Source organism: Myotis nattereri (genome assembly GCF_964212035.1).
Source record: "Myotis nattereri genome assembly, chromosome: 1".
In the NCBI taxonomy this organism is placed as follows: Eukaryota; Metazoa; Chordata; class Mammalia; order Chiroptera; family Vespertilionidae; genus Myotis; species Myotis nattereri.
The window spans coordinates 23,958,860-23,985,071 of NC_138075.1; the positions used below are offsets into that span (position 1 = coordinate 23,958,860).

The 26,212-nt window shown below is 39.7% G+C and overlaps 1 protein-coding gene across 1 annotated transcript in view; it reads right to left on the minus strand.

Moving 5' to 3' along the window:
* Positions 1 to 346: 346 nt before the first annotated feature.
* Positions 347 to 26,212, minus strand: part of LIN52 (lin-52 DREAM MuvB core complex component) — a 96,944-nt gene continuing 71,078 nt past the window's right edge. The window contains exon 6 of the mRNA XM_081114106.1: positions 347 to 2,300. Within this exon, the coding sequence (XP_080970232.1) occupies positions 2,245 to 2,300 (56 nt within the window). The 3' untranslated portion in view covers positions 347 to 2,244. The remainder of the gene's footprint in view (positions 2,301 to 26,212) is intronic.

A 26,212-nucleotide genomic window follows, 5' to 3' on the forward strand; every position in this document is an offset into this window, starting at 1 on the left:
AGAGACTTCACATGATGGAGAGGAAAGAAGCCAGCAGGAGGGTTACTAGGGTTACATGCAGAGAGCTTAGGGTGCCAGGGTGAGAGCCCCAGGCTTTATTAGTAGGCCTGGGGAGGAACTACAGGTGTTTAAGTCTCCTTCAGGGAGTTGAGTGGTAATGAACTAGACGGCAGGTAGGACAGACTGGAAGCTGGCAGACCATGCAGTAGGTGACTACAAAGCCCCACACCACCCACTGCCACGTGAGGGGAAGACAGCAGATTCTTTGTCATTATAGCTGCACTTTCTGATGAGGTCTATGCTTTAAGTACGTAACTTGGTCCTTTGAGGAAAAACTCACTCTCCTATAAAAGGGACATATTTATTATGACGACACAGAAGACATTATATACAAAGTACAACCTTCCAACACCCTGAAATACATTCATGCACACATAGTACATACATTTACATTATCAATATAAAAACACAACATTAACATTTCTGAGGACGACAAATATAAAACCAATAAATATCACAATTCTAAAATATCTACTTACATTAAGTGCTGGTGACTACTATGACAGTAAAAGAAAGAGTCAAAGCAGACCAAAAACCAATTACATAGGTTCAGGTTACAGACAAGTTGGTTTGGGGGAGGTATCCCAATACGCTCCATATATTTCTTAATTTCCCCGTTTGACGTCATCAACTCTCAAAAGGAAGAGTTTGCTATTATGCCACTATTTTTCGTGTGCATATGCAGACTCTTCAACCACATTTACGATAAAGGAATGTCAATAATAAGATTCACTTAAACTCAAAGCCTCTACAGCCTAACCTTCTATATATTCCAGGCAGAATGCTTCCGTCCCATACTCATCCCTTTTATCCTGTGTTCAATTTTTTCCTTCTTGTCAGTAAGTAGAATTGCATGGATGGTCAAATGGCACAAATGAGAGAAAAATCCAACATTAATTCTAGCTGGGAAACAAGGTACATGTTATGGTTAACGGAACAACTATTAAAGTGAATAGTGCCGCGCCCTCGCACAGGCTCAGGGCCAAAAACCTGACCACGATTTTCCTTGTATCAAAACACTATCATGCTACTGTCACATGGATGTTCTTTTCATAAAGTTCAGGACACTCCGTGTATTTTTCAAAACGTTAGAGGCTTGTAAGACAAAATATGGAGAACATGTGTAGTCACTACAACGCATAAGCTAGATTTTCAGGTTTTAACAGACACACATAATTGGCAAACACTCCATAAGAGTTATATTTAAGTCAGGAAATTCTCTTTTCCTTTCATGTGTGTTCCTGTCCTATGGGTGATATGTGCTGTGAGAGGGGGCAGGGGGGAACACTGCCATCATTGCACAGCACGCACAATCCTGTAAGGTCAATCAGAGTTTCTAGTTGTTAATCAAATCAAACTCCTACAGTCAACCCCCTCTTCCCATCTTCAGGCCATACTGTCTCACTTGAATCTGTAACAGCTTAACTAGAACTCAAAAGTCCTTTCTGTCACCTTTAAGTTGGTCTTGAGGTCTAATGCAACTGTGCACGGCCTTTCACTACACAAACTACTCCTAGGAGGGACTTGATATGCAAGGATCCCCTTCTCTGGAGTCAGCATGGATGGTGGGAGCTAGGAGGTGGGAAATGGGAGGCTTAGGGTATGGGACTACCATGAGAGGTGTAGAATTTTAAAAGCAGGCATCATTTCTAGAAGATTCTGGTTTCTCCAGCTGGGGATTCTTAGAACCTAGTATACACTGGAGAGTTCACAGGTCAACCTGCATGGTCTGGTCCAGAATCTAATTGGTCTCTGGGCTCCTTGCATCATAAATACTCCCTAAGAGATCAAGTACAACTCATGCAATCGCTGTCACAATGGACTTTGCCATCACTGAATCAAATCAACTGTAAGATCCTGGGGCTCCTGAATCACTTCCAGAAACAAGAAAGCAGGACTTTGACCTTTAAGAAGGATATGCCCTCTGGTGTTACCAACATCTGAGGTGGAGATGGTCAAAGTCTGGAAGCAGACTGAATAACTGCATTGACCATTGGGTGGAACAGATTCTTCTCTTGCTGCCGAATGTCCTCAGAGCGCAGAGTACCAGGAGCAGGGGAGAGGGTCAGCCTTGGAGGAGCACCCTCCAGCCTCTCGCCAGGAAGCAGTGAGGTGCGCATCATCAGAGCTGCACTGGGAGTGGAGCGTGGTTCCAGCCCCCGGGACATCCTGTCCACAGCTGGGCTACTTCTTGGGTTTCTCTAGAATGTTGAGGAATTTCCCCCGTGTCATTTCTCTGGCTGAAATAAAGAAGCAAATGAAGGATCAATGAAGAGCTAAAATCTGAAAAAAGGATCATAGGAAGATTTAATTTAAAAGCACAGAATTAAATTGTAAACAGGGGACCACAACAGAGTCAATCACCACAAACCTTCAAAAAGAGGGAGAAACAAACCACTCCTGGCAACTAAAACTGTAGAGTTGCTCTGAAGTCGGTAATTGCTATAGGGCACAGGCCAACCAGGGAAAACATCGTCCATCAACCCTTATAAAAATCATCATGGAATTCCCCCAAACCTCTCTCTCTAAAGAATATAACCTAATACTCACATTCACTACCACAGGGGTTTGCTCTTGGAGGCTAAAATCCAACCAAGATAACAGTCTTCTGTGGGTTGCTGGTTTCTGGACATTTATAATCTCACATCAGAATGAGAGACCGTTTACCCCGTCCCTCAGTGGCAGTCCCTGGGTACTGTAATACAACAGGGTTTATAGTCCCCCAGTGCAGTTCATCTGTGGATGGAGTAATAAAGTAGGGTTTATAGAACTTCGGTCTTCTCTCTCTTGGCATTGTCAGTCCTTAGATATTTAATACAGTCAGGCAAGGTTTATGTGTCTTTCTCTGACTTTCAGTACCATCAATCTTTGAATGCTGTAGTTACAAGGGGGTTTATATAGCTACTTTCCTACAGATGAGGCTCTGAAATGAAAGTAAAACATTTCTCAATTACAAGGGTCACTGCAGAAGCCCCCGTTTTAGCTGTCAAGCAAATCCTCAAAAATCATATGAAGCCTAAACGCCCTTCATCCTCATCCCCACAAGATCATCTTTTCAGATCCCTTAAGTGGATTTAACATGCTGAAAGTTTCCGATGGCTTGCCCGGAGGCTGGAAGTCCTCTGGAATCAAGCAGTGGGCACACAGCAGGCTGTGCCCTGTGGCCTCCCAAGAACATGTCTCTATCTTGGCCGAAAAGTGAGGTGGCCAGGGAGGCTCCTGCCGAGATGAGAAGGACCTTTACTCTGACCTCCTCCTGCCTTTCTCAAGCCCAGAGCAAATGGTGCCAAGTGAATGGCTCCCATTCTCCCCACCTAAATCTAAGTTCCTGGTTAATATGTACAGTGAAGAAGTAAAACAACACAAACTCTGTAACCACAAGAAGGCTTCTGGTAACTGCAGTCTATATATATTCCCCATCTTTCATAAGTTCCTGAGCTCCAACAAAGAGAAAGGAAATCCCATTAAGTAGGAATGGAAGTCTCAGTGCGGGTCTGGTCTCATGTGCCCACAGCCCCTCCCTGTCTCAAAGCAAACTGACCGCTCCTTCCTTGGTGGATTTTTTAAAAAATATATTTTATTGATTTTTTACAGAGAGGAAGGGAGAGAGATAGAGTCAGAAACATCGATCAGCTGCCTCCTGCACATCTCCCACTGGGGATATGCCCGCAACCCAGGTACATGCCCTTGACCGGAATCGAACCCGGGACCCTTCAGTCTGCAGGCTGACGCTCTATCCACTGAGCCAAACCGGTTTCGGCCCTTGGTGGATTTATACCAACTCTCTACATACAAAGTTCCTATCAGATCTGCAATTACTTGTTTATATACTTGTTTTCCTCTGCTGAAGTATAAAAATAGAGGGCAGAGACTGTTTTATTATTCTTTATTCCACCAGCACCTAGCATAGTGCTAGACCTAGCTAGCATCTGCTGAAAAACGTGGGCTGGATGAATGATGATATACCAAAGAGCCAGAACCAAATAGGACAACAACAAAGTTAGTTTCTTCCCTTCCACAGGCAAACAGTAAGACTTGTTAGTGGCCCTTGGTGCTCCATTCTCTATATTGTGGGGTTCTTTTTAAATTTACCTTGCTTGTTTAGCAAGAAAAATAATTTCCCTTGATGGAAACAATGCAGATTAATGGAGAGATGGAGGTGGGGTGGCGAGGACAGACAAGGACTAACTATCCTAGAGGAAATGGGGCCAGTTGAGTACTTGAAACAGCAGGGGTGGGGGGGGGGGGAGGTAAGAGCATGAGTCCACTCTGTAAAATTTTCTAACCACTTTGCTGTACATCTGAAACTAATACAGAATAATCTTTAGCATGGCTTCTTTCAGAGAACACAGGATTAGAACTCAGTTTAAGTTCCAGCTCTAGCAGCTGGGTGACACCAGGAGCTGGGTAGGAACCTCAGTTTCTTTATCTGTAAAATGAGTACATATTAATGTCACTTGCCTTGTCCTCTTGGCTATCCAGCAGTGAACTTGCTTGGTATAGTGGTATCACTAATACAACACCTTTCAGAGGAGGGTAAGTAGCCTGCTGCTTCTCTGGCACTATTTCCTGAGTGAACAGATGAATTAACTGTGATAAGGGATAGTAGTAATCTCAAAAATTCCACTCCTTGGGATCTTTCCCTCAGCCAGATCCTATATATATTGACTTATACTTTGGCCTGAGTGGGTCTCATCACTTTTTTCTGCCTACTCTCAGGTATTTACTAAAGACCTAAAGCAAAGCATCAAACGATCCTGCAACCTGGCTAGAAGCAGGTGCTCTGGAAACCAGACATGGTTAACACAAAACTCTGTTGGGTAAACAGAACCTTGTTCCTCCAATTCGGGGTCAGGAGCACTCTACTGACATCACTAATTATTTCTGCCTGCTGCCCTTCAGATTCCCCAATTCTTTATTATTTTTTCTCCAAATGGGAAAATGACCAAGATTTTAAGACTTAAAATTTAAAAAGATCCAATCTAGTCAAGGGATCAAAAGGATTTAACAGAAAAATAAATGGATATTCCAAAGTCTCTCAGTGGCAAGCTCTCCTTGAATTTAACCAATCCCTTTTAACAACCCCTTTCCCACTCAATCATTCCTCCCCCTCCAACCTAATCTAAGTACACAGAGCTGCAGGAAACCACAGTAAAAGTAGAAGTAATTCAAAAGACATCATCTTCTACATGGGAGGGGAGAAAGTTTTCCCACTCGCCAGTCCTATATAGGAGATATACGAATTTGTGACATAGCTGCTCCCTAAAAGAGGGCTGTGCCCTATAAATCACATCCTAAGCACCAGCCCCTTTCTGTGCACAGAGAAATTGCTGTGGGTCAGGGGCTGCTCCAGAGCACGTGCCCTCCTGTTCACTTGTCATCAGAGATGTTAACATCTCTGATTAATTCACATAGCCCTTATTTGATTCCTCATTTCTTTATCCTTGCTCTCCTGCTCTGCTGCAGTGTGAAAATTCTTACCAACCTGATACAGTAATCACCGCCTGCTAACTGCACCCCCCTAAACCTAGTGAAATTGTTTAGTGATGCCAACCGCGCTTTTAATTTGCAAGACATCAGACACAGAGGTAATTTATACCAACATCTGTTCATTTTTGACTTCTGAAACAAACTTGCACATGCTGCTACAAAATCCCATTAGGAGTAGGGAGACAGCCTTCTGCTACTATTCCGTATTCTTCTACACACACACACACACACACACACACCTACCTTCCAGTAGGGTTCAATATTTAAATGCACTTTACTAAAATATTTCCGCAAAGCATTTCACGTCTCTTTGGGGGGAAAACTTTAGAGATGTCTATGGTTTGCTTACAGAGGAGAGGAAGATATTTCTATTTCCCTCTGACTAGTGCCATTCCTTCTTCTTCTCAATAGTTACAGCTTGGTCTAATTCTCTAGTTAATGACCAGGTAAGAGTACATGCTTCTTAGCTTGGCATGTTCAATGCTTCCCTTCTCTCCTAGTCCTTTTTTCCTACAGTGTGCTACAAGACAACCCAAGAGACAACAAAATTGCTAGAGAGAGTTTTCTCTAGACTCAATAAAATTTCTTAACAATTTTCTAATTCTGGATTAATTCTCTAGGATTACAAGTTTAGCAGGAAGTGAACACGCTACCACATTCTAATAACTATGCCAAGAGGGATCCACTGGTCACCAGCCACCACAGTGTGTGCTGTGTAGGAGAGAGGCATGACCTCTGTGTGGTCATGATTTACTAAGGGCTCTCCTATGCAGTACAAGACCATAAACTGAGAAAGCCACAATAGAGACGGTCGCCACAGGGGGAACATGTGAATTGCTGCAGAGTGTGGGAGAGGGAACCACTTGTACACATTTACAGGCGGCAAATGGATACACCACAATCAACTTCCAGGTTTATGCGGTTTCCATTATCCCCTTCGAGTTTTCCTAGGACTGTCAGGTTCATGGCAGCTGTAAATACCTGGGCATGCTCAGAGAGGTCAGGGCTGAAGGGAGGACTGCATCCTCCTTGCTGGGAAGGTGCTGTGTGGTTTAATATAATGTCTTCTTTAGACTCCCCAATCCTCCATCCTACATTTAGCCTTGGCTCCCTTTCCACGATGACTATCCCCAAACTGCCTTCTCTGCAGTAAATTTTCTGGTGGCTGGTTGAAAGAGAGTCAGTGGCACAGATTGATTTCTCACCGGTGAGGGGATGAGGGATTACCAGAGGCACCCTGGTTAACGAGATTGGGTGCGAATCTCTCACGAGACCAGCCCTCTCTGCCAGGGCTTTGCACCTTTCACCCATGACATATGGGTTTCATTACAGAAAGATTTTCCAGATTATAACTTTGAGGCAATTGCCTGATAAAATTCTGCTTGGCTTTAATGTAGGGAACAATGTAAAGAATAAGTAACTTTTAATGAAATGGAAGAAACTCATAATGTTTGGTTTTCAATTCCAATGCAAACTACTTTAAGTACTTCTGTGCCTCAATATAATTAAAAACATTATCGAGGTGGAGAAGAGTTACATTCCACTATTTCACTCACATCCTGAAGAGCAACAACAGGCTGTCTTTAGGAGACTCTGATATGAATGGCCAGGGAACAAAGGAGACAGCATAACTGTGAAGAGAGCAGGGCTTTTAGCATTAGACAGGCTTAGACTTGAACCCATGGACCCTGCTACTTAACAGCTCCTATACTAACTACTACCCAGGGCAAGTCACCCAAGTCATCCTTTGTTCAAGGTGGGGTTAATACAAAGGTCACACGGGCATTCAGTAAATGGTAGCTACTGTATAATCATCTCTTTCATTTTAAACAAGTTTATGTAAGCCACAAGACACTTGATGGGAAAACTATCTAGAATTCATTTTTTAAAAATATTTTTTTATTGATTTCAGACAGGAAGGAAGAGGGAGAGATTGAAACATTGATGATGAATCGGCTGCCTCCTGCACGCCCCCCACTGGGGACCAAGCCCGCAACCCAGGCATGTGCCCTTGACCAGAATTGAACCTGGGACCCTCCAGTCCCCAGGCCGACACTCTAACCACTAAGCCAAACCAGCCAGGGCAGATTCATTTCTTTTATAGTAATTTATCCCTACCTAAAGACATATTGCCCTACATGTAATAACTATGTACAAAAAATTGTAAAACTGTCTTTGGTTTCCACAAGGAGCATTTGAGATCTTGTTCCCCAGCATGTTGTCAATTTGGTTCAAATAAATTCTTATAAAAATCTTCTAAAAAAACACAACATTAGCCCTGGTCAGTTTGGCTTAGTGAATAGAGCATTGGCCTATGGACTGAAGGATCCCGGGTTTGATTCCAGTCAAGGGCACGAACATCGGTGGCAGACTCCATCCAGTCAGGGTGCATACGGAATCGATGGGTTTCTCTTACATCAATGTTTCTCTCTCTGTCTCTCTCTCCTCACCTCCTCCCTTCCACTCTAAAAATCAATGAAAAAATATCCTCAGGGAAGGATTAAAAAGAAAAACAACACAAATGTTGTCTTCTTGGTCTGGAGGAACAGAGTTCTGGAGTAAAGTATCAGGTTCTCTTTATAGTAGACACCTATCTGCTGCCATAATGCACTGATGAATCTTCAAACTCCATGTCCAACTGTGCTGGTGTCAGGTTCATTGGTTCAATTAGCTGCCCATCAAATTGGAATCTGATCTGCCTCATTGATAAACCTTGTCATTCACAATAGGCCTTCAATAGTTTATTAAGTGGGATAGGCCTCTTAATCTTAAACTGCACCACAGAACTATCCTGCTCTACCACCTTCAAATTAATATGACCATTGTTTTTTCTTTTTTTATTCACAGTCTCATATAATTTAAAAAATAAAGAAAAGTGCCTTTAAATGTTATCCATTCCTATATAATAAAAGGCTAATATGCAAATTGACCAAACGGTGGAATGACCAGTCGCTATGACGTGCACTGACCACCAGGGGGCAGACACTCAACATAGGAACTGCCCCCAGTGGTCAGTGTGCTCCCACAGGGGGAGCACCACTCAGCCAGAAGTGCGGAGAGTAGGCCTAAGCCATGACCATTGTTTTCCACTGGCCATGGTGAGGTACCAGGTCCTCACTGAATGAACACCAGCAGCACCAGGAGTGCTGAACTACTTATTTTTATTTTATTTTATTTATTTATTTATTTATTTATTTATTTATTAATTAATATATTTTATTGATTTTTTACAGAGAGGAAGGGAGAGGGATAGAGAGTTAGAAACATCGATGAGCAAGAAACATCGATCAGCTGCCTCCTGCACACCCCCCACTGGGGATGTGCCCGCATCCAAGGTACATGCCTTTGACCGGAATCGAACCTGGGACGCTTCAGTCCGCAGGCCGACGCTCTATCCACTGAGCCAAACTGGTCAGGGCTGAACTACTTATTTTTAAAAAGAGCTCAAATGCAAAACAAACGGGAACATGAATGACTTGCGTCTGTAACACACGTACTCTGCAGGACCAAACCTGCCAGAATAATGCTGGGTATTAGAAGCAGCTACCTTCCTTGACCACAACAAGCAGCTACTTCTAGCAAAAAGAAACACACAAAATCCTAGTTGGTTTAGTACAAATCAGTCTGCTAAAAGGCTATTTAGTTTCACAGAAGATATTTTGTAGAAATGATGCCATTTATTATAATTACGGTTTTCACTTTTTAAAAATTACTTTTTGGTCCTTGAAACCTTGAATGAACTCTCATCACTATAACAAGAGGGATCTCTTAGTCATCGGTGTGTGTTGTGCAAGAGAAAAGCATGAAGAGGGTGGATGAGAGTTAAGTTAGTCGCACAGAGAACCTATGATGTATTAGACATTAGGGAAGATTAAAATAAACTAGAAGTGGCCTTTAAGATGGGACTCGCTCTTCTCAGGTATTTTGGTGGATTAGAGAACAAAAGTATACCACTGTGATTTATAATGCTGACTTCTCTCTCACAGGAATGTGGAAAGTTTTCTGTCGCTCTGGCACGGAGCCAGGGTACAGCAGAGCCATTCCAGGGCAGTCCGCCAGACTGAGATCCTTCACCACGCTCCAGTTCAGACCTCTGCACAAAGCGTACTACTCAGCGATCGATAATTCAAGTCAAGGACTAAGCACTTTTTAATGCCTCTAATGTGAGAGCAGCTGGTGCTGGGGCATTGCAAGAGCAGAAGGTGCTGCGAACTGAACCGGGTGTCACTGGATGAGGAAGGGTCTCTTGGAGCCTCATTAGGCTTGGTGGCCCTAAGAAGGTAGTTAATTGTAATAAAGTCTACTGACCATTCTCAATCAACTCCTGTGGGAGAGCACACACATGTGAGAGTTTGGTAAAAATCTTACACTTTTCTCTAAAATACATCAAAGTCTACTGACCATTCTCAATCAACTCCTGTGGGAGAGCACACACATGTGAGAGTTTGGTAAAAATCTTACACTTTTCTCTAAAATACATCAAAGTAGCATTTGATGGTAAGCAAAGTAGCCTTCAGGCTTTTGCCTAAAGTTCTTTAGGCATAAGCATTTCAAAAAGGAGACTGAAATATCTGAGAAAAGAACAGTATGGATGCTACATCTGTGACCAAACTATCATAGACTATCAAAATCTTCATCCTCAGAATTTTAAAAAAAGCCTTTTTGGGGCACACTTTCCAGGTTCCCTTTATATTGGGTCTCTTGTCTAACAGGACTTTTTCTTCTTCTAAACAGTGCTCCAGTAAATTCAGAGAAAGACAATTTTATACCAAACATTTTTTCCTTCAATTCATAGTAAGGCCCAATGCCAGGTAATGTTTTATCCAAGAAGTAATATAAAAATGAAAAGCCAGGACTCAGCGCACAGGTAAACAAATTTGGACAGTTCCAATATGGAAAATAATTTTAATGGCTTTTCACACAGAAAAAAAAAAAGAATAGAAATATCTAGCCAACAGATTTATTCTCCGAATATAACACATCAAGCGGGAACATAAAATATGGGAAGTGTCAGCCATGATGCCTGAAGATTGAAAGCAGAAGTAGAAGAATCTTAATTGTCAGGCATTTGAAAAATGGTGTTATTCGGGTGAAGCCTGTGTTTCTCCATCAACTCTCCTTGCCCTGCCCTCTTCCAAGAGCAAAACAAGACTAGATTTCAAATATTCAGTCCTTGTTATAATCCTTCTCTCTACTAAAAAAACAAAACAACAAAAACTCCAAAGATTTGTGTTTAAGAAATGAGAGCTAACAACTCCTTATTTGTATTTATTTTCCTTTTCAGAGGGCCTCACAGGCCTACTCATAGTTTCATTTGGTTCTCCTTTCAAGGGTAAACTCAACTGAATGAAAGGCAATGAGATCAAAGCAATGCATTAATACTCTTGGGGTGAGAACTTTTATTAAATACTCATAAATTTGTGTACAACATTCATGCCTCAGGGCCTTTACATAGTAATACATCGTGGCAGGACACTTATTATGACCAAAGGCTAGTAGCTTCACAGTCTTAATTTCCTCATCCATAAAGTGAGAACAGCAATAATAATCTATCATGTAAGGTTAAGATAGAACAACTAGTCATAGTGACTTGATCACTACAAAAAACATTTTGGCCCAAATTAGATATTTTATCTGTAGAGGCTAGATTCCACTCTCAGAAAAATCAGACCAAGATCACAGCATGGATCATTTCATTGATCTGGATATTAAAAAGTTTCCTGCTTGGAACGTACTGGCAGTAGCTAAAGACTATGGAGGAGGAAGGCCCAGTCTTGACCCCCAGGGCAGGCAAAGAGTTACATCTTCACTCTGAGAAGCCAATAAAAACCTCTCTTGATTATAATTTAGATAAGAACCACTGGATTGAATAATAATGTCTGAAACTCCCCTGGCTGTTTCACCTTGAGACGTCCATCACTGGGTTAAACATGATGCTAATTGCATTTGGATTGATTAATTTCTCTCACTCCTGTCTATTCGAATAACGCTTAACAAAATAATCATAGCACCCAGAGCCAAATCTTTTCCGTCAAAGGAATGAAGCCATCAGAACAGGCAGAGATGAAAGAAATGAAGATGACCCGTAATTACTGCTACGGTGATATCATTACCATATTATACAAAATGAGTGTGTGGGGGGGTGGAGGGACTGAGATTATTATTTTTTTAATAGAACCCTACAATCTAAGAATACAAATTTGACATCAAGTGGAACACACAGAAATACAGAACTTTAAAAAAATACAAATCTTGCTCATGAAATTGCAAAATCCAACAAACACTGAGGCCCAAGATACATCAAGTGTCTTGGACGGTGAGCAGGTATTATTCACACCACTATTTTTTCACTGCAATAACACTTTGTGTATGACTTGCATAGAGATTTAAGATGCTGTCTTCATACACAAGTATTGCCATAGTTACTGAAGAATTTTTCTTTCAGCGAGGGAATATCATTTTATTTTAATATTGTTAGAGGTTACCTTGTTTGTAAAATTAAAATCTAGGTTTTAACTGCAGCTAGTTCTAGTTTAAGACACCAAAGAAAATGTCTATGAATCATTGCGCTTGACTCATTGGACAATAGTATGAAATTAACTTATAAGCAAGAAGAACATAATAATATTTCCCTACTTTTTTATTGTTTTATATGATCTTTGCAATACTTATGATAGAAAACCTATGATTGCATAGGATTTGAACCTTAGCTCTGAATCTCTCACTTATTAGATGGCACTCCCAAATTATGCAGCCTCTGTGCCTCATTTCCTTGATCTGTAAAATGGGGATTATATCCACCTGACTAGATTGTTGTGAGACTTAAGATAATACATTTAAGTGCTCAGTATATGCTGGTACAAAAAATAAACTTCCCCCTAAGATTAATTGTATGGTTGTTTACTGAACCTTGAAAAATGTTTTGGTTATTTTATTTACTAAAGTTAATTTAAACAGACACTTGCAAAGTACACTGAATATAGACTCTTAACAAATATTTGAGAAATAAATAAGTAAATAGAATACTTAGAAAGTACATCATTTTAGTAGGCTAGAAATATGTGGAGGGTATTTTTGCTATAGTATTTTAATCCTCACTCAAGGATATGTTTTCCCCATTGATTTTTAGAGATAGTGAAAGGGGAGGAGGAGAGAAAGAGAAAGAGAAACATCTATGTGAGAGAGACACATTGATTGGTTGCCTCCTGCACAAACCCTGACGAGGGCTGGGGATTAAGCCTGCAACTGAGGTACGTGCCCTTGACTGGAAACGAACCTGCAACTCTTCAGATGATCTAACCACTGAGCACCCAGCTAGGGCCAGTATAGTATTTTAAACATAGGAACCATCATTAAATTGAAATAATAAAAACAGATATTGAAATTATTTTATTTAATTTAGAAAAGAAGATATGTTTCCCTATTATACTATATACTAGTAATAAAGAGCTAATATTCTAATTAGACCCAACAGCAGAATGACCATCCAGACGACCTTCCAGACAAAGCCAGGGCTGCGAGGGCTGAGCTCCTTGCACAGATTTCATGCATCGGGACTCTAGTATCTAATAAACATTCCCAAATCAATCAAGCATATGTATTCTGAAGTTGTAGTCATTCAGTAATATATATAATCAGTGCTTTAAAAGAAAGAACAAAACACTGTGTTTCTGCCAGGTGAAAACAAGAGTCCAAAATATTTACTCCATTAACTCAGTATTCTCTACTTTCTTTCTGGTTAAGAGGGGCACTGTAATACAGTACAAAGAGGTTATCTTCTTTGGCTTTGGAATTAGATGGGCCTAGATTTGATTCAAATCCCAGCCCCCCATTTCTAAGCTTCAAGATCTTGTAATTTACTTTCTGATCATCCGTTTCTCCTCTGTAAAATGGGAATTATAAAATGGATTTGCAGATTCTTATAAGATTAAATAAGGCAATGCATGAAAATCCTTTATACTGCCAAATATATAGTAGGAAAGTCAATAAATGACAGTGTTAATCATTTTTATCTTTCACGTCTCAGCTCAAATGTCACCTTTTCAGAGAGGCCTTCCAAACCACCCTATCCAAAGTGAGTCATCTTCAGTTATTTTTTCATATAAACTCATTTACTTCCTTCATAGTTCCTACCAAAATCTAAAATTACTTTATTTACTCACTAGTAGCCTGGTGCATGAAAATTCATGCACTGGAGGGGAATCCCTCAGCCCGGTTTGTCCCCTCTCACAGTCCAGGAGCCCTCAGGGGCGGGAGGCGACCCAGCGATCAGGAGAAGGTAACACCCCATCACACTTCTGCTGCTGCCACTGCCAGCAGCGCAAGCCTTGGTTGGCCCTGGTTACCTGCGCCTCAGGCGGCCTTGGGCAGTTGGGGGGTTGAGGGGACTGGGGGACTTTGGAGACAGGTGCGCGGAACGGCCAGGCGGGCCCGGCCTTGCCATGCACCTGCCACCCCAGCGGGGCTGAGGGGACTGGGCACTGCTATCTTGTGGCTGTGGCCCCTGCCATCTTTGAGGGCGAGGCAGCAATTAGCATATTCCCTCATTGGCTGTGGGCACTGCCATCTTTGAGGGTGGGGCAGTCAATTAGCATAATCCCTCCTTATTGGCTGTGGGCGCCACCATCTTTTGCGACGGTGTGAGGGTCAATTAGCATATTCCCTCTTTCTTAGATAGGATGCTTCATGAAGTTCTATAGAACTTCCTATTGTATCCCTAGCAAATACAGTGGGGCCTTGACTTACGAGTTTAATTCATTCTGTGACGGAGCTCGTAACTCAAATTACTCGTATGTCAAATCAAAAAGTGAACGGGTGAGACACGTGATGCTGGGCTGATGTTGTGGCGTTCACTGTGACGTTCGCTGCGCCAACTAGCGGTGGGGTATCTGAAGCTGGCTCGTAACCCAAATTTTAGCTCGCAACTCAAAGCAAAAAATCGGCCGAGAGACAGTTCGTATCTCGAAAAACTCGTTAGTCAGGACACTCGTAAGTCAAGGCCCCACTGTAGATGGTCAATCACACATCTATTGAAATAATTTATTCATATATGAGGAAAGAGGTACCTGCTTCCATTTAATTCTTAACTAATCACCATGCATAAGAAATTTTTAGTCTAGTAAAATCACTTAGTTCTACTTCTAGGAAGCTTTCCAAAGAGACACCAATAAAAATATCAAATAGGTTATTCACATGCCTATTCATTTCAGCACTATTGTTGTTTTTTAATATATTTTTATTGATTTCAGAAAGGAAGGAAGAGGGAGAGAGAGATGGAAACATCCATGATGAGAGAGAATCATGGTGGATTGGTTGCCTCCTGCAGGTCCCCCACTGGGGATCAAGCCCACAACCTAGGCCTGTGCCCTTGACCAGAATCAAACCTGGGACCTTTCAGTCCACAGGGTGATGCTCTATCCACTGAGTCAAACTGGGTAGGGCTTTTCAGCACTGTTTGCAATACGTAAAGACTGGAACCAACCCAAATGTCCATCAATAAGGATGGGACTGGTATAATCTTATTATGGATTACTGTTCAGCTGTAAAAAGAATGAGGATACCTATATACTGTTATGGATAGATCTCCAAAAAAAACACAAAGTGTAAAGGAAAATTATGTATAGTATATTACCTTGTGTGGAAAATTAGGACAAGGGGGAAATACATATATATATTTATTTATATTTTCAAAAGGAACAATGGAAGAAGAAAGTTTAGTATTAGTTTTTACTAACAAAAATGGTTACCTAAGGGAGGGACAACAGATGGGGAAGGAATAGAAATTTAAGTTAGACACTCTGAATGTACCTTATTTTATACATTTTACTTTGGGATTCCATGTAAGTATTTTATACACTAAAAAACAAAATTCATTAAATAGAGAAAAAAACCCTCTAAAAATAGAAATAAACTGAAAATAACTTGAATCTATAAAATTTGGCATAACCATACAGTACAAAAGTATAAATAATCTAAAATGACATTTTAAATAATTGAAAAGACATAACCCTACAAGTATGTATCCTAAGGATATAAAAGCTGCACAGAGAAATCTTAAACTGTACATAGCAGTCTTCTAGTTACATGTAGTTGGTTCTTCTGATGCTAGGTTTACTGTGGGTTAGTTATTAGGAACCCAGAATTTAAGCATAAGAGAAAAAAGATATCATTATAAAATCAAATAGATCAAATAAAAACCCTTTAACATCTTTGAACAAAAAAATACTTATTTACCAACCCTGTCCAAGGAAAAGGCCTAGAAGCAATGACAGTCCAGTAACAATGAATACTATTAATACTTAGATTTCTACTAAAAGCTACCCAGGTTCCTTGGAGAAATGGATTAAATTACAAATCTAAAGAAGTAAAGGAACTAGGTTATCTTGACATGCTGAAAGCAAGAAATTACCAGACTACTAGGCTCACATCAAATGACACAGGAGTCAACCTGAAGGAGCGCCCATTACCTAAATATGGAGAAGTTTTGGGTGTCAGATAATATTTATAGTAGATTGAAATACATCAAATATAAGCATCTACAATATTTTTAAAAAGCTCTCAGTCACTTCAACTCATTTCATGTTCTGAAAATTGATAAATAAAAAGGGGGAGGAATCTAGCATTTTTCCTGCCTTTCCTCTTTGGACTGTATTTCAGGGAAACCATATAATTGACTTATTAGAATAATTATCATCACTATTATTATGAAAAGGATCTATGGCCCTAACCGGTTTGGCTCCCTGGATAGAGCGTCGGCCTGTGGACTGAAGGGTCCCAGGTTCGATTCCGGTCAAGGGCATGTACCTTGGTTGCGGGCACATCCCCAGTTGGGGGTGTGCAGGAGGCAGCTGATCAATGTTTCTCACTCATTGATGTTTCTAACTCTCTGTCCCTCTCCCTTCCTCTCTGTAAAAAATCAATAAAATATATTTTTTTAAAAAAAGGATCTATGGATACCACCTAAACCCACTGATCTTCACTGAAACTGTAATGGAGGTCAGTCATAAGCTTCCTGACATGAAAATATAGCAGGTACACAATACCATTTATGAACTATTCTTACCAACAAGACTGAATTCAAACCAATTTATTCTCAGTCAGATTATAGGAATTTTGGGGAAAAGAGGAAGATGTGGAATGTTACCACCAGGATAAAATCACCCAAATTTAAAATGTGGGAACTACTACAGGAAAACAACCCAGTTTCTTCACCAATTAAATACTGGAAGGAAGTAGGAAGTGTGGTTATAGAGACGATTAGGAGACTGAAGATTCAGGTCAACCAAATGCACTGTCTGGACCTTGTCTGGATCCTGATCCATACAAATCAATTGTAGAAAACACGATTTTGAGCCAAACTGGGCATGGACTATTAGTTGTAATTAAGGAATTATTATTTTATTTTGTTTATGTAATGTGTTTTTGTTGTTTTTTAAAAAGGGCCTTCTTGATTAGAGATATATACTGAGGTATTTATAAATGAAATGATACTGATTTTCTTAAAATACTCCAGGCAACAACACAACCACAACAAAAAGTGTGATTCAAAGGGATGGACATAAAACAAGAATGGCAGAAAGTTGACAATTATTAAAGCTGCAGATGAGGTTGTGGGGTTCATTATAGCATTTTCTGTCGTTAGTATATGCTTGAAAAATGTCCATAATAAAAAGAAAATCTCATCAAATGTTTCTCTAGAAATATAGCTTTTTCTCATTATCACTACATAACATAATACAATGAACAGTAGGCTAGGGAACAGATTTGTGGATAATTAACTCTGCAGAGGGCTTGAAAATGGATGGACAGGAAAAGCTTTAGAAAGGGGGTGACTTCTCATGTCATGAATGTTTATTTCCATCGTTAAATTCTTGGATGAGGGACAAGTTACAAACGACCAAACAATCAAAAGCAGATTATATACTTTTAAAAGCCTATCACATTTAACTTGGGTTAAGCCTAATATTAAGAAGCTGCTGCCTTCTAACCTTTTTTCTCTCTTAATTATTTAAAAAAACACACTGACAAATCTAAGAGCAGTTTTCAATTTATCTGCAAAACAGCTCTGAGAGAAGCTCCCTGGCTCAACATTTTGCTTCTACAAAATTTTCTTGGAGGTGAAGAGAATGAGTCCTTGGTTACTCATTTATTGAATCTTTTCAGAAAAAGCTTTAAAGGTCGGTAGCAAGACTAACTTTAAGGTCTAGGACAATCCAATAGCTAACACATTATAAAATGGAACAGCTTAATCTAAAATTTCACTAGTCCAGTAAATTTCAACTAGTTTGCCTTCACGCTATCAACTGTATATAAATGATGACCTCATTAATCCCACTTCACTTTGATCATGCTTTTCCTTCATAGATGCTGATTTATCCAATTTAAAACAAATTACTTGTTCTAGCTGGTAATTTGATTTTTAATTGTTTGCACTGCGGTTTCATGTATGTACAGTTCATGTTCTCAACCTGATCAGACTATAATTCATAAATGGAAGAGACTATTAAAGATAATTTCTCTCACAAACTTGGAAAAAATGTACACTATATATTACACTATCCAGTAAGTCTTAATTTAAAAAATATTTTTCCTCTAAAATCATGTACTAATACAAAAGTACAATAATTACTGTCTTCACTTGATTATGAATTTCTTTTAAAAGCACATCACAATCAGGTAAGAACTTGAGTATGACATGTCTACTTAGGATGTCATATGGCAGTGGTTATTTTCCTTGTCATTGGAAATAACAGCTGATTAGCCTTCTGTTTGTTTGTTTTTCAGAATATCCAGTTTTGATGTTTCTGAATAATCTTATTTACAACATTCATGAATTCTGCAGCCAGAAAATTATATATGCCATTTATAAAAGTCTGCATCACTGAAATTTCAGAGCTTAATCTATACATAGTTAACATACCATAAACATGTGCTGAATAAAAAAACACTTTCATGCACAACTGACCATCATTTAGGATCTTAAAAACAATTTATGGGTAATCAATATGGCTAAATATAACAGATGGAAAAATATGATTAATTAGATGCTATATAAACATTATAGTGCTTAATAACTAAAACTTAAAATATATTTTTTGTTAATTTTATTTGCATTCAAACCAATACAGAAGTAAAAGTGAAAGAAGCACTTTATAGATGTCAGACGACTAGCCTCAAAACCAGAAAGTTAGAGCTCTAACCTAATTTCATCAGTTAGTCAACGAGTTCTTACATACTCATAACTGCAGATGACGGGACACCAAGAGAGATCAACCAGTCTTCCTTAGAAAACCTCTCCTCCCCTTTGGTGCCGAAACCGGTTTGGCTCAGTGGATAGAGCGTCAGCCTGCGGACTGAAAGTTCCCAGGTTCGATTCCGGTCAAGGGCATGTACCTGGGTTGCGGGCACATCCCCAGTAGGAGATGTGCAGGAGGCAGCTGATCGGTGTATCTCTCACATCGATGTTTCTAACTCTCTATATCTCTCCCTTCCTCTCTGTAAAAAATCAATAAAATATATTAAAAAAAAAGAAAAAGAAAACCTCTCCTCCCCTTTGGGCACTAAAGTTTTCTCATCAGCAGCTCACCTATTCTCTGTAGATAACTTAGAGAGTTTTGCAAATGTGGAGTACTTTCCCCCCAAGACCTTACAGAGAGGGCAAGACCAACTTTAGGAACAGATCCTATTTCATTATAATGCAGGTCTTAGTTAGAATTTATAACCTACATCAGTGATTTTCAAAGTGTTGTCCCTGAACCAACTATAACAGCACCACTTTGAGAATATATCACATACAAATTCTCAGGACTCCGTCCCAGAGCTACTGAGTCAGAAACTCTAGAGATGGGGCCCAAGAATCCACATTTTAAAAAGCCCTTCAGGTGATTATATGCATGCTAAATTTTGAGAACCACTAACCTATATTATCCAGGCTCTTTGATTTTTGTTTTCAGTTCTCTGTAGTTCTAATTCATTATTAAAAGATGAGGCAGGGTTTTGTTTTTATTAAAATTATGATCACAACAAAGCATATTTCTTACCATAAAGCTAAAAGTAGAGGAGAGACTATTTTTTTTTAAAGAAAATATGAGTAACAAAGGAAGAAATTAAAACATTCAACCAAAGGATTAGAATTTTTACCAAGACTTAATCAGTACCTCAATTGCCATGTATCATTCTTAGTGTTAAGGTTACAATACAATCCTTAACCTTGAGAATCTTAGCAGAAGACAGACTGGAAATCTTAATTACCAAACAATATCATCAAAGCTATGAGAAGTATATCACACATTATGAGGACAGAAATGGGTTGGATGGATTAGAAAAGTTTTAGAAAAGGGGTGCTAACCTTTAGGAATGTACTATCTAGGAACCCCCAGGCAAGCTAAAGATAGCTACTTTTTAAAAGCTTTCCACTAGGGGAGAAACCAAGATGGTGGCATAGGTAAACACCGGAGATTGCTGCCTTGCACAACCATTTCAAAAATACAACTAAAAGACGGAACGGACATCACCCAGAACCACAGGAAGGCTGGCTAAGGGGAAACTCTACAACTAAAAGGAAAGAGAAAAGCATACCGAGACTCAGAGGAGGCGCAGTGCAGAAGTAAAATACTAAGGTGCGGAGGTGCGCGCGGAGCGGGCTGGTGGCTGAGGGCGCGGTTGTCTGTTTCAATCAGGAGGGAGTCTCAGGCTCTGAGCTCCAGTTCCGGGCGAGTCTCTGGGGACCCAGACTCAAACGGGAGAAGCGGGACCCTCTGGCATCGGTCGGAACTCGAGGGCAGCTTTCTCTCCGAGGTTTGCAGCGGTTGCTGGGACACTGAGAGGCAGAGCCTCTGGGGACGGGACTGACAGCAGCCATATCTGCTTGCTCTGCTCGCCCGACCTGTTGATCCCCTGGAACTCGCCCAGCCCAAGCCCTGCACAGAGGCATTTGTGGGATAGCCTCAGGCAAAGGCTAGATTAGCACCTCCCTAGAGGACAGAAGTTCTCCCACTGTAGACACAGCTGATTGTCACAGCCAGTTGGCCTGGAGGTCAAATCCCCCCCAGTGTTACCTACAACAATCAAGGCTTAACTACAACAAGACTGTGCACAAAGACCACAAGGGGGTTTACCAAGAAAGCATAAAAAATGCGGAGACAAAGAAACAGGACACAAATGACAGAAATGGAGGGTATAGAGTTCAAAACCACACTTTTAAGGTCTCTCAAGAACTGTCTAGAAGCCGCTGATAAATTGAGTAGGGCCCTCAAAAAGACTGGTGAGACCGCCAATAAATATAGTGAGATCCTCAAGAAATCTAATGAGACCCTCGATGTTGTGATAAAGAACCAACTAGAAATTAAGCATACACTGACTGAAATAAAGAATATTATACAGACTCCCAACAGCAGACCAGAGGAGCGCAAGAATCACGTCAAAGATTTAAAATGCGAAGAAGCAAAATGAAAAAAGAATCCGAAAATACAAAGATAGTGTAAGGAGCCTTTGGGACAGCTTCAAGTGTACCAACATCCAAATTATAGGGGTGCCAGAAGAAGAGAGAGAGCAAGATATTGAAAACCTATTTGAAGAAATAATGACAGAAAACTTCCCCTACCTGGTGAAAGAAATAGACTTACAAGTCCAGGAAGCGCAGAGAACCCCAAACAAAAGGAATCCAAAGAGGACCACATCAAGACACATAATAATTAAAATGCCAAGAGCAAAAGACAAAGAAAGAATCTTAAAAGCAGCAAGAGAAAGAAACTCAGTTACCTACAAGGGAATACCCATACGACTGTCAGCTGATTTCTCAACAGAAACTTTGCAGGCCAGAAGGGAGTGGCAAGAAATATTCAAAGTGATGAATACCAAGAACCTACAACCAAGAATACTTTATCCAGCAAAGCTATCATTCAGAATTGAAGGTCAGATAAAGAGCTTCACAGATAAGAAAAAGCTAAAGGAGTTCATCATCACCAAACCAGTATTATATGAAATGCTGAAAGGTATCCTTTAAGAAGAGGAAGAAGAAAAAGGTAAAGATACAAATTATGAACAACAAATACGCATCTATCAACAAGTGAATCTAAGAATCAAGTGAATAAATAATCTGATGAACAGAATGAACTGGTTATTATAATAGAATCAGGGACATAGAAAGGGAATGGACTGACTATTCTTGGGGTGGGGGAAGGGGTGTGGGAGATGCGGGAAGAGACTGGACAAAAATCGTGCACCTATGGATGAGGACAGTGGGTGGGGAGTGAGGGGAGAGGGTGGGGTGGGAACTGGGAGGAGGGGAGTTATGGGGGGGAAAAGAGGAACAAATGTAATAATCTGAAAAATAAAGATTTTTTTTTAAAAAAAAAAAGCTTTCCACTAGGCCACTAGTGTAAAATGTAAATGAACATTATGAAATAGATCTAAATAAAGCCCAGTTACCACTTAATTACCAGCATTGTTTGGGATTTCTTATGGATACCAAAGCAGTACTATAAGAAATGGCCTTATTTTTAAGAAATTAAACCACAAATAATAAACTTTGTCTATGCAAAGTTTGGCAGGAATTAAGCCAATTATAACTATCCTTCATCATATTTTGTTAAGCAAAAAGCTGTGACAGTTGACACCCAAACAATTAAGTCAAATGAATTGCTCTGAAGTCTAGTTTCTTCTCAAGGTTGAAGTTTTCACAAGATTTACCCAAAATGGAGACTTCTATTATTTAAATGCTTTTATTTCCTTGTGTTTGTAAGATCAACCTGACCTAATTCCATGAAATAACCGAAACTTAAATCAGTTTTTCCTCTATATTCATGTTATTTTTAACCTCAGTTATAAAACTATTAACATAATTAGCATTCCTATAACCAAACATAATTGACTAAACCTCATTTTTAAAAGATATTTTATTGATTTTTAGAGAGAGAGAGAAAGGGAGGAGAGAAACATTGATATGAGAGCAGAACATCAAACGGTTGCCTCCTGCACGCCCCTTCCGAGGATCAAGCCTGCAACCCAAGCATGTGCCCCGACCAGGAATTGAACCAGTAACCTCTTGGTGCACGGAAATGTCCAACCAACTAAGCCACACTGGCCAGAGCTAAACCTCATATTTTAAAGGTAAGCTACAAAAACTAGCTTTCATAATTTGCTAAAATGTTTATTTTTATTTTTATTTTTTAAAATATATTTTATTGATTTTTTACAGAGAGGAAGGGAGAGAGATAGAGAGTTAGAAACATCGATGGGAGAGAAACATCGACCAGCCGCCTCCCGCACATCTCCCACTGGGGATGTGCCCGCAGCCCAGGTACATGCCCTTGACCGGAATCGAACCCGGGACCCCTCAGTCCGCAGGCCGACGCTCTATCCACTGAGCCAAACCGGTTTCGGCCTAAAATGTTTATTTTTATTAAAGCTACTTATGTCTGATTTGACTACTCATTTAGTTCTAATTTGATTATGGGATTCTATTTCTAATAAGTAACCTTCCCAAATCCAGAGTTGAGTTAAAAGTCAGAAGACAATGTAAATAATGCATGTAAATAGTCCTATCATTAATCACTTTCTTTGAATTACTTTTTTTTAATTTGTTTTTTAAAAATATATTTTTATTGATTTCAGAGAGAAAGGGAAAGGGAGAGAGAGATAGAAACATCAATGATGAGAATAATCGATTTGCTGCCTCCTGCATACCCCCGACTGAGGATCGAGCCCACAACCCCAGGCATGTGTCCTAACCAGGAATGAAACCTTGACCTCCTGGTTCATAGGTCAACACTCAACCAATGAGCCACATAGGCTGGGCTGAACTACTTTCTTAATGATTTTCCAAATTCAGCCTGAGCTACTGGTACATTCACTTCTTTTTGAAAAGGAAAATGGGGGGTGGGGGTGGGCTTGCAACCTAGTTTAGTATCTTACTTCCCCACTCTGACTGACTTCGGCAGAGCTGTGGGGAACCTCAGGGGCCGCCACAGGAGGAGATAATACTAGCAGGTCAGAGCCTTCCCACAAGTTCAGTTCAGGTTTTGGATCTGGAATTCCCCTGGACTAGCAGATCTGTGAAATAAAGGTTAAACTTTCCTCCCTCAGGGTGCTGGCTGATCGTTCTCCTGTGCATTCTGCCACAATCTGTATAATCAATGACGTGTCTTTGAGGTCAATGTCAATACAGAAATTAATCTCTATATGCCAGAAGTTCTTCAGTATTCCAAGTATATAGAATCTTTCTTTCAGTTTCACTCTAAGCAAAACAAACAAACAAGCAAACAACAAAAACCCCACAGATTAAAAACTATAAATGAGATTTATAAAATAAATATTAAAAAATCATTAAAAAATTATAAAAAATATAACAAAACAGAGGATATGACCTATGGTCATTCAGCTTTTCATAACCCAAACAGACAACCAACTGTAAATGGATTCACAATAAGTCATTCTTCTCCATTCTTGCTCAAGATATGAAATATATAAAAAAAGAAGATATGAAATATCAAACCTCAGAGTTCTTTGAAACAGAACCCAACAATGAGAGTGATGAAAAGCAATGAGGGTTGTGTTTTTGCTTACCCCGTCAGTTTCTAAGTGACTCCCAAACACAAAGGAGAAACTAATAAATGGTTGAGTAAACTACTACTTTAGCAAAATGTATTTAAATCATTGGATGATATATGCTGTACTCATAGTAAAAGTATATCTAGGGAATCCTAATGCAAGTCTTATGATATAATACACAGGAAGTTGGGAGAATGGGAGTGACTGCTAATGGGTACAGGGTTTCTTTTTGGGTGATGGAAATATTTCCAAATTAGATTACAAACAGTTGCACAATTTTGTGAATATACTAAGAATGCATTGACCTGTGCACTTTAAACAGGTGAATTTTATGGTATGTGAAAAATTGCATGCAAAAGTATAAAAAGCCTCTTGGGCTCAAGTGGAACCCTTGCTAAAGACTTTGCACAGGGCCATAGTCAGTATGGCTCAGTTGGTTGAGAATCATCCTGTGCACTGAAAGGTTGATGGTTCGATTCCTACTCAAAGCATATGCCTGGGTTGCAGGCTCAATCCTAGGTAAGGGGCTTGCAAGAAGCAACTGATCTATGTCTGTCTGTCTGTCTCTCTAAAAATTGAAAAAAGAGCCCTAACTGGTTTGGCTCAGCAGATAGAGAGTCGGCCTGCGGACTCAAGGGTCTCAGGTTCGATTCCAGTCAAGGGCATGTACCTTGGTTGCGGGCACATCCCCAATAGGGGGCGTGCAAGAGGCAGCTGATGGATGTATCTCTCTCATCGGATGTTTCTAACTCTCTATCCCTCTCCCCTCCTCTCTGTAAAAAATCAATAAAAAATATATTTTAAAAAGAAATAAAAATAAAAATAAAATAAAAATTGAAAAAAGAAACAAAAATAAAATTATTTAAAAAAGAAAAAAGTCTGCATAGGGAAGATTGAAGGCAAAAGAAGCTGAGTTTCTCCGCTAAAGACAAAGGTATCCAGTTCTTACCTTTCTTCTGAGGAACCAAAAAAGTAAAACAAACAAACAAAAAGACCCTGCCCAGCTGGTGTTGCTCAGTGGTTGAGCATCGATCCATGAAGATGTCATGGTTAGATTCCCAATCAGGGCACATGCTGGGTTGTGGGCTAAATCCCCAGTAGCCCGCATGTTTCTACCTTCCTATTGCTCTTTCAAAGCCCTTTCTCTTGACTTTGTGCTTGATAAATAATCGGCTGGGGAAAAAAATCTGGACATTGGGACACTGCTGCCATTGACTTCAAGAGAAATATACTTCATAAATTCAATTCTGTTTAACTCAGATAACACCAGAACTTTTATTTATGATGTCCTTTTAGAAGCAAAGATACTATATTTTGAATTAAAATAAGTACACTACTTAGATTACTTAGACACTATGAATAATTATTTGAAAAATGCCCCTTTTGTTTAAAGACTAAATATTCATCCCAGGAAGTCAGAATGCAATTAGATTTAATATAAGTAGATTAGATTAATGCAAATGCATTAGATGAGAAAACATTTAACAAAGCTATGTATTTAAACACATCAAAATCCATGAAATAAAAGATTAAAGTTGTATGAAAACTAAGTAATCCTCAGTACAAGTAAATAATTGGTTAGATGTAATAAGTGAATTAGCAATCCTAACTCAGACCATGAGCAAGGTAGAGAACTTCATTTATATAAAAGCATTCAATTATAGACTTTCCATGTGCTCACTATTGTGCTACGCTCTGAAGATACCAAGAAGAATAAAACTGATAGTTTATTTACTTATTTATTTATCCTTACCAGAGGATATTTTCCCATTGATTTTCCGAGAGGGGGGGAGAGAGAGGGAGAGAAAAGATATCCATGTGAGAGAGACACATCGATTGGTTGCCTCCCGCACGCACCCTGACCAGGCGGAGTATCAAACCTGCAACCCAGGTGCATGCCCTTGACCAAAAATTGAACCCTCGACCCTTCTGTGTGGGCGTCGATGCTAACCACTCACACTGGATAGGCTGATAGTTTCTTTTTTAAAATTGATTCATTCAGTATATACTTATTGAACACAACTTTTTTGTATAGGAGTAGTAATGCTGACTTTTTTGCATTCACACTTTGAAGAGATTAAAAGATTCAGAAAATCACTGCACAAGTTTACAG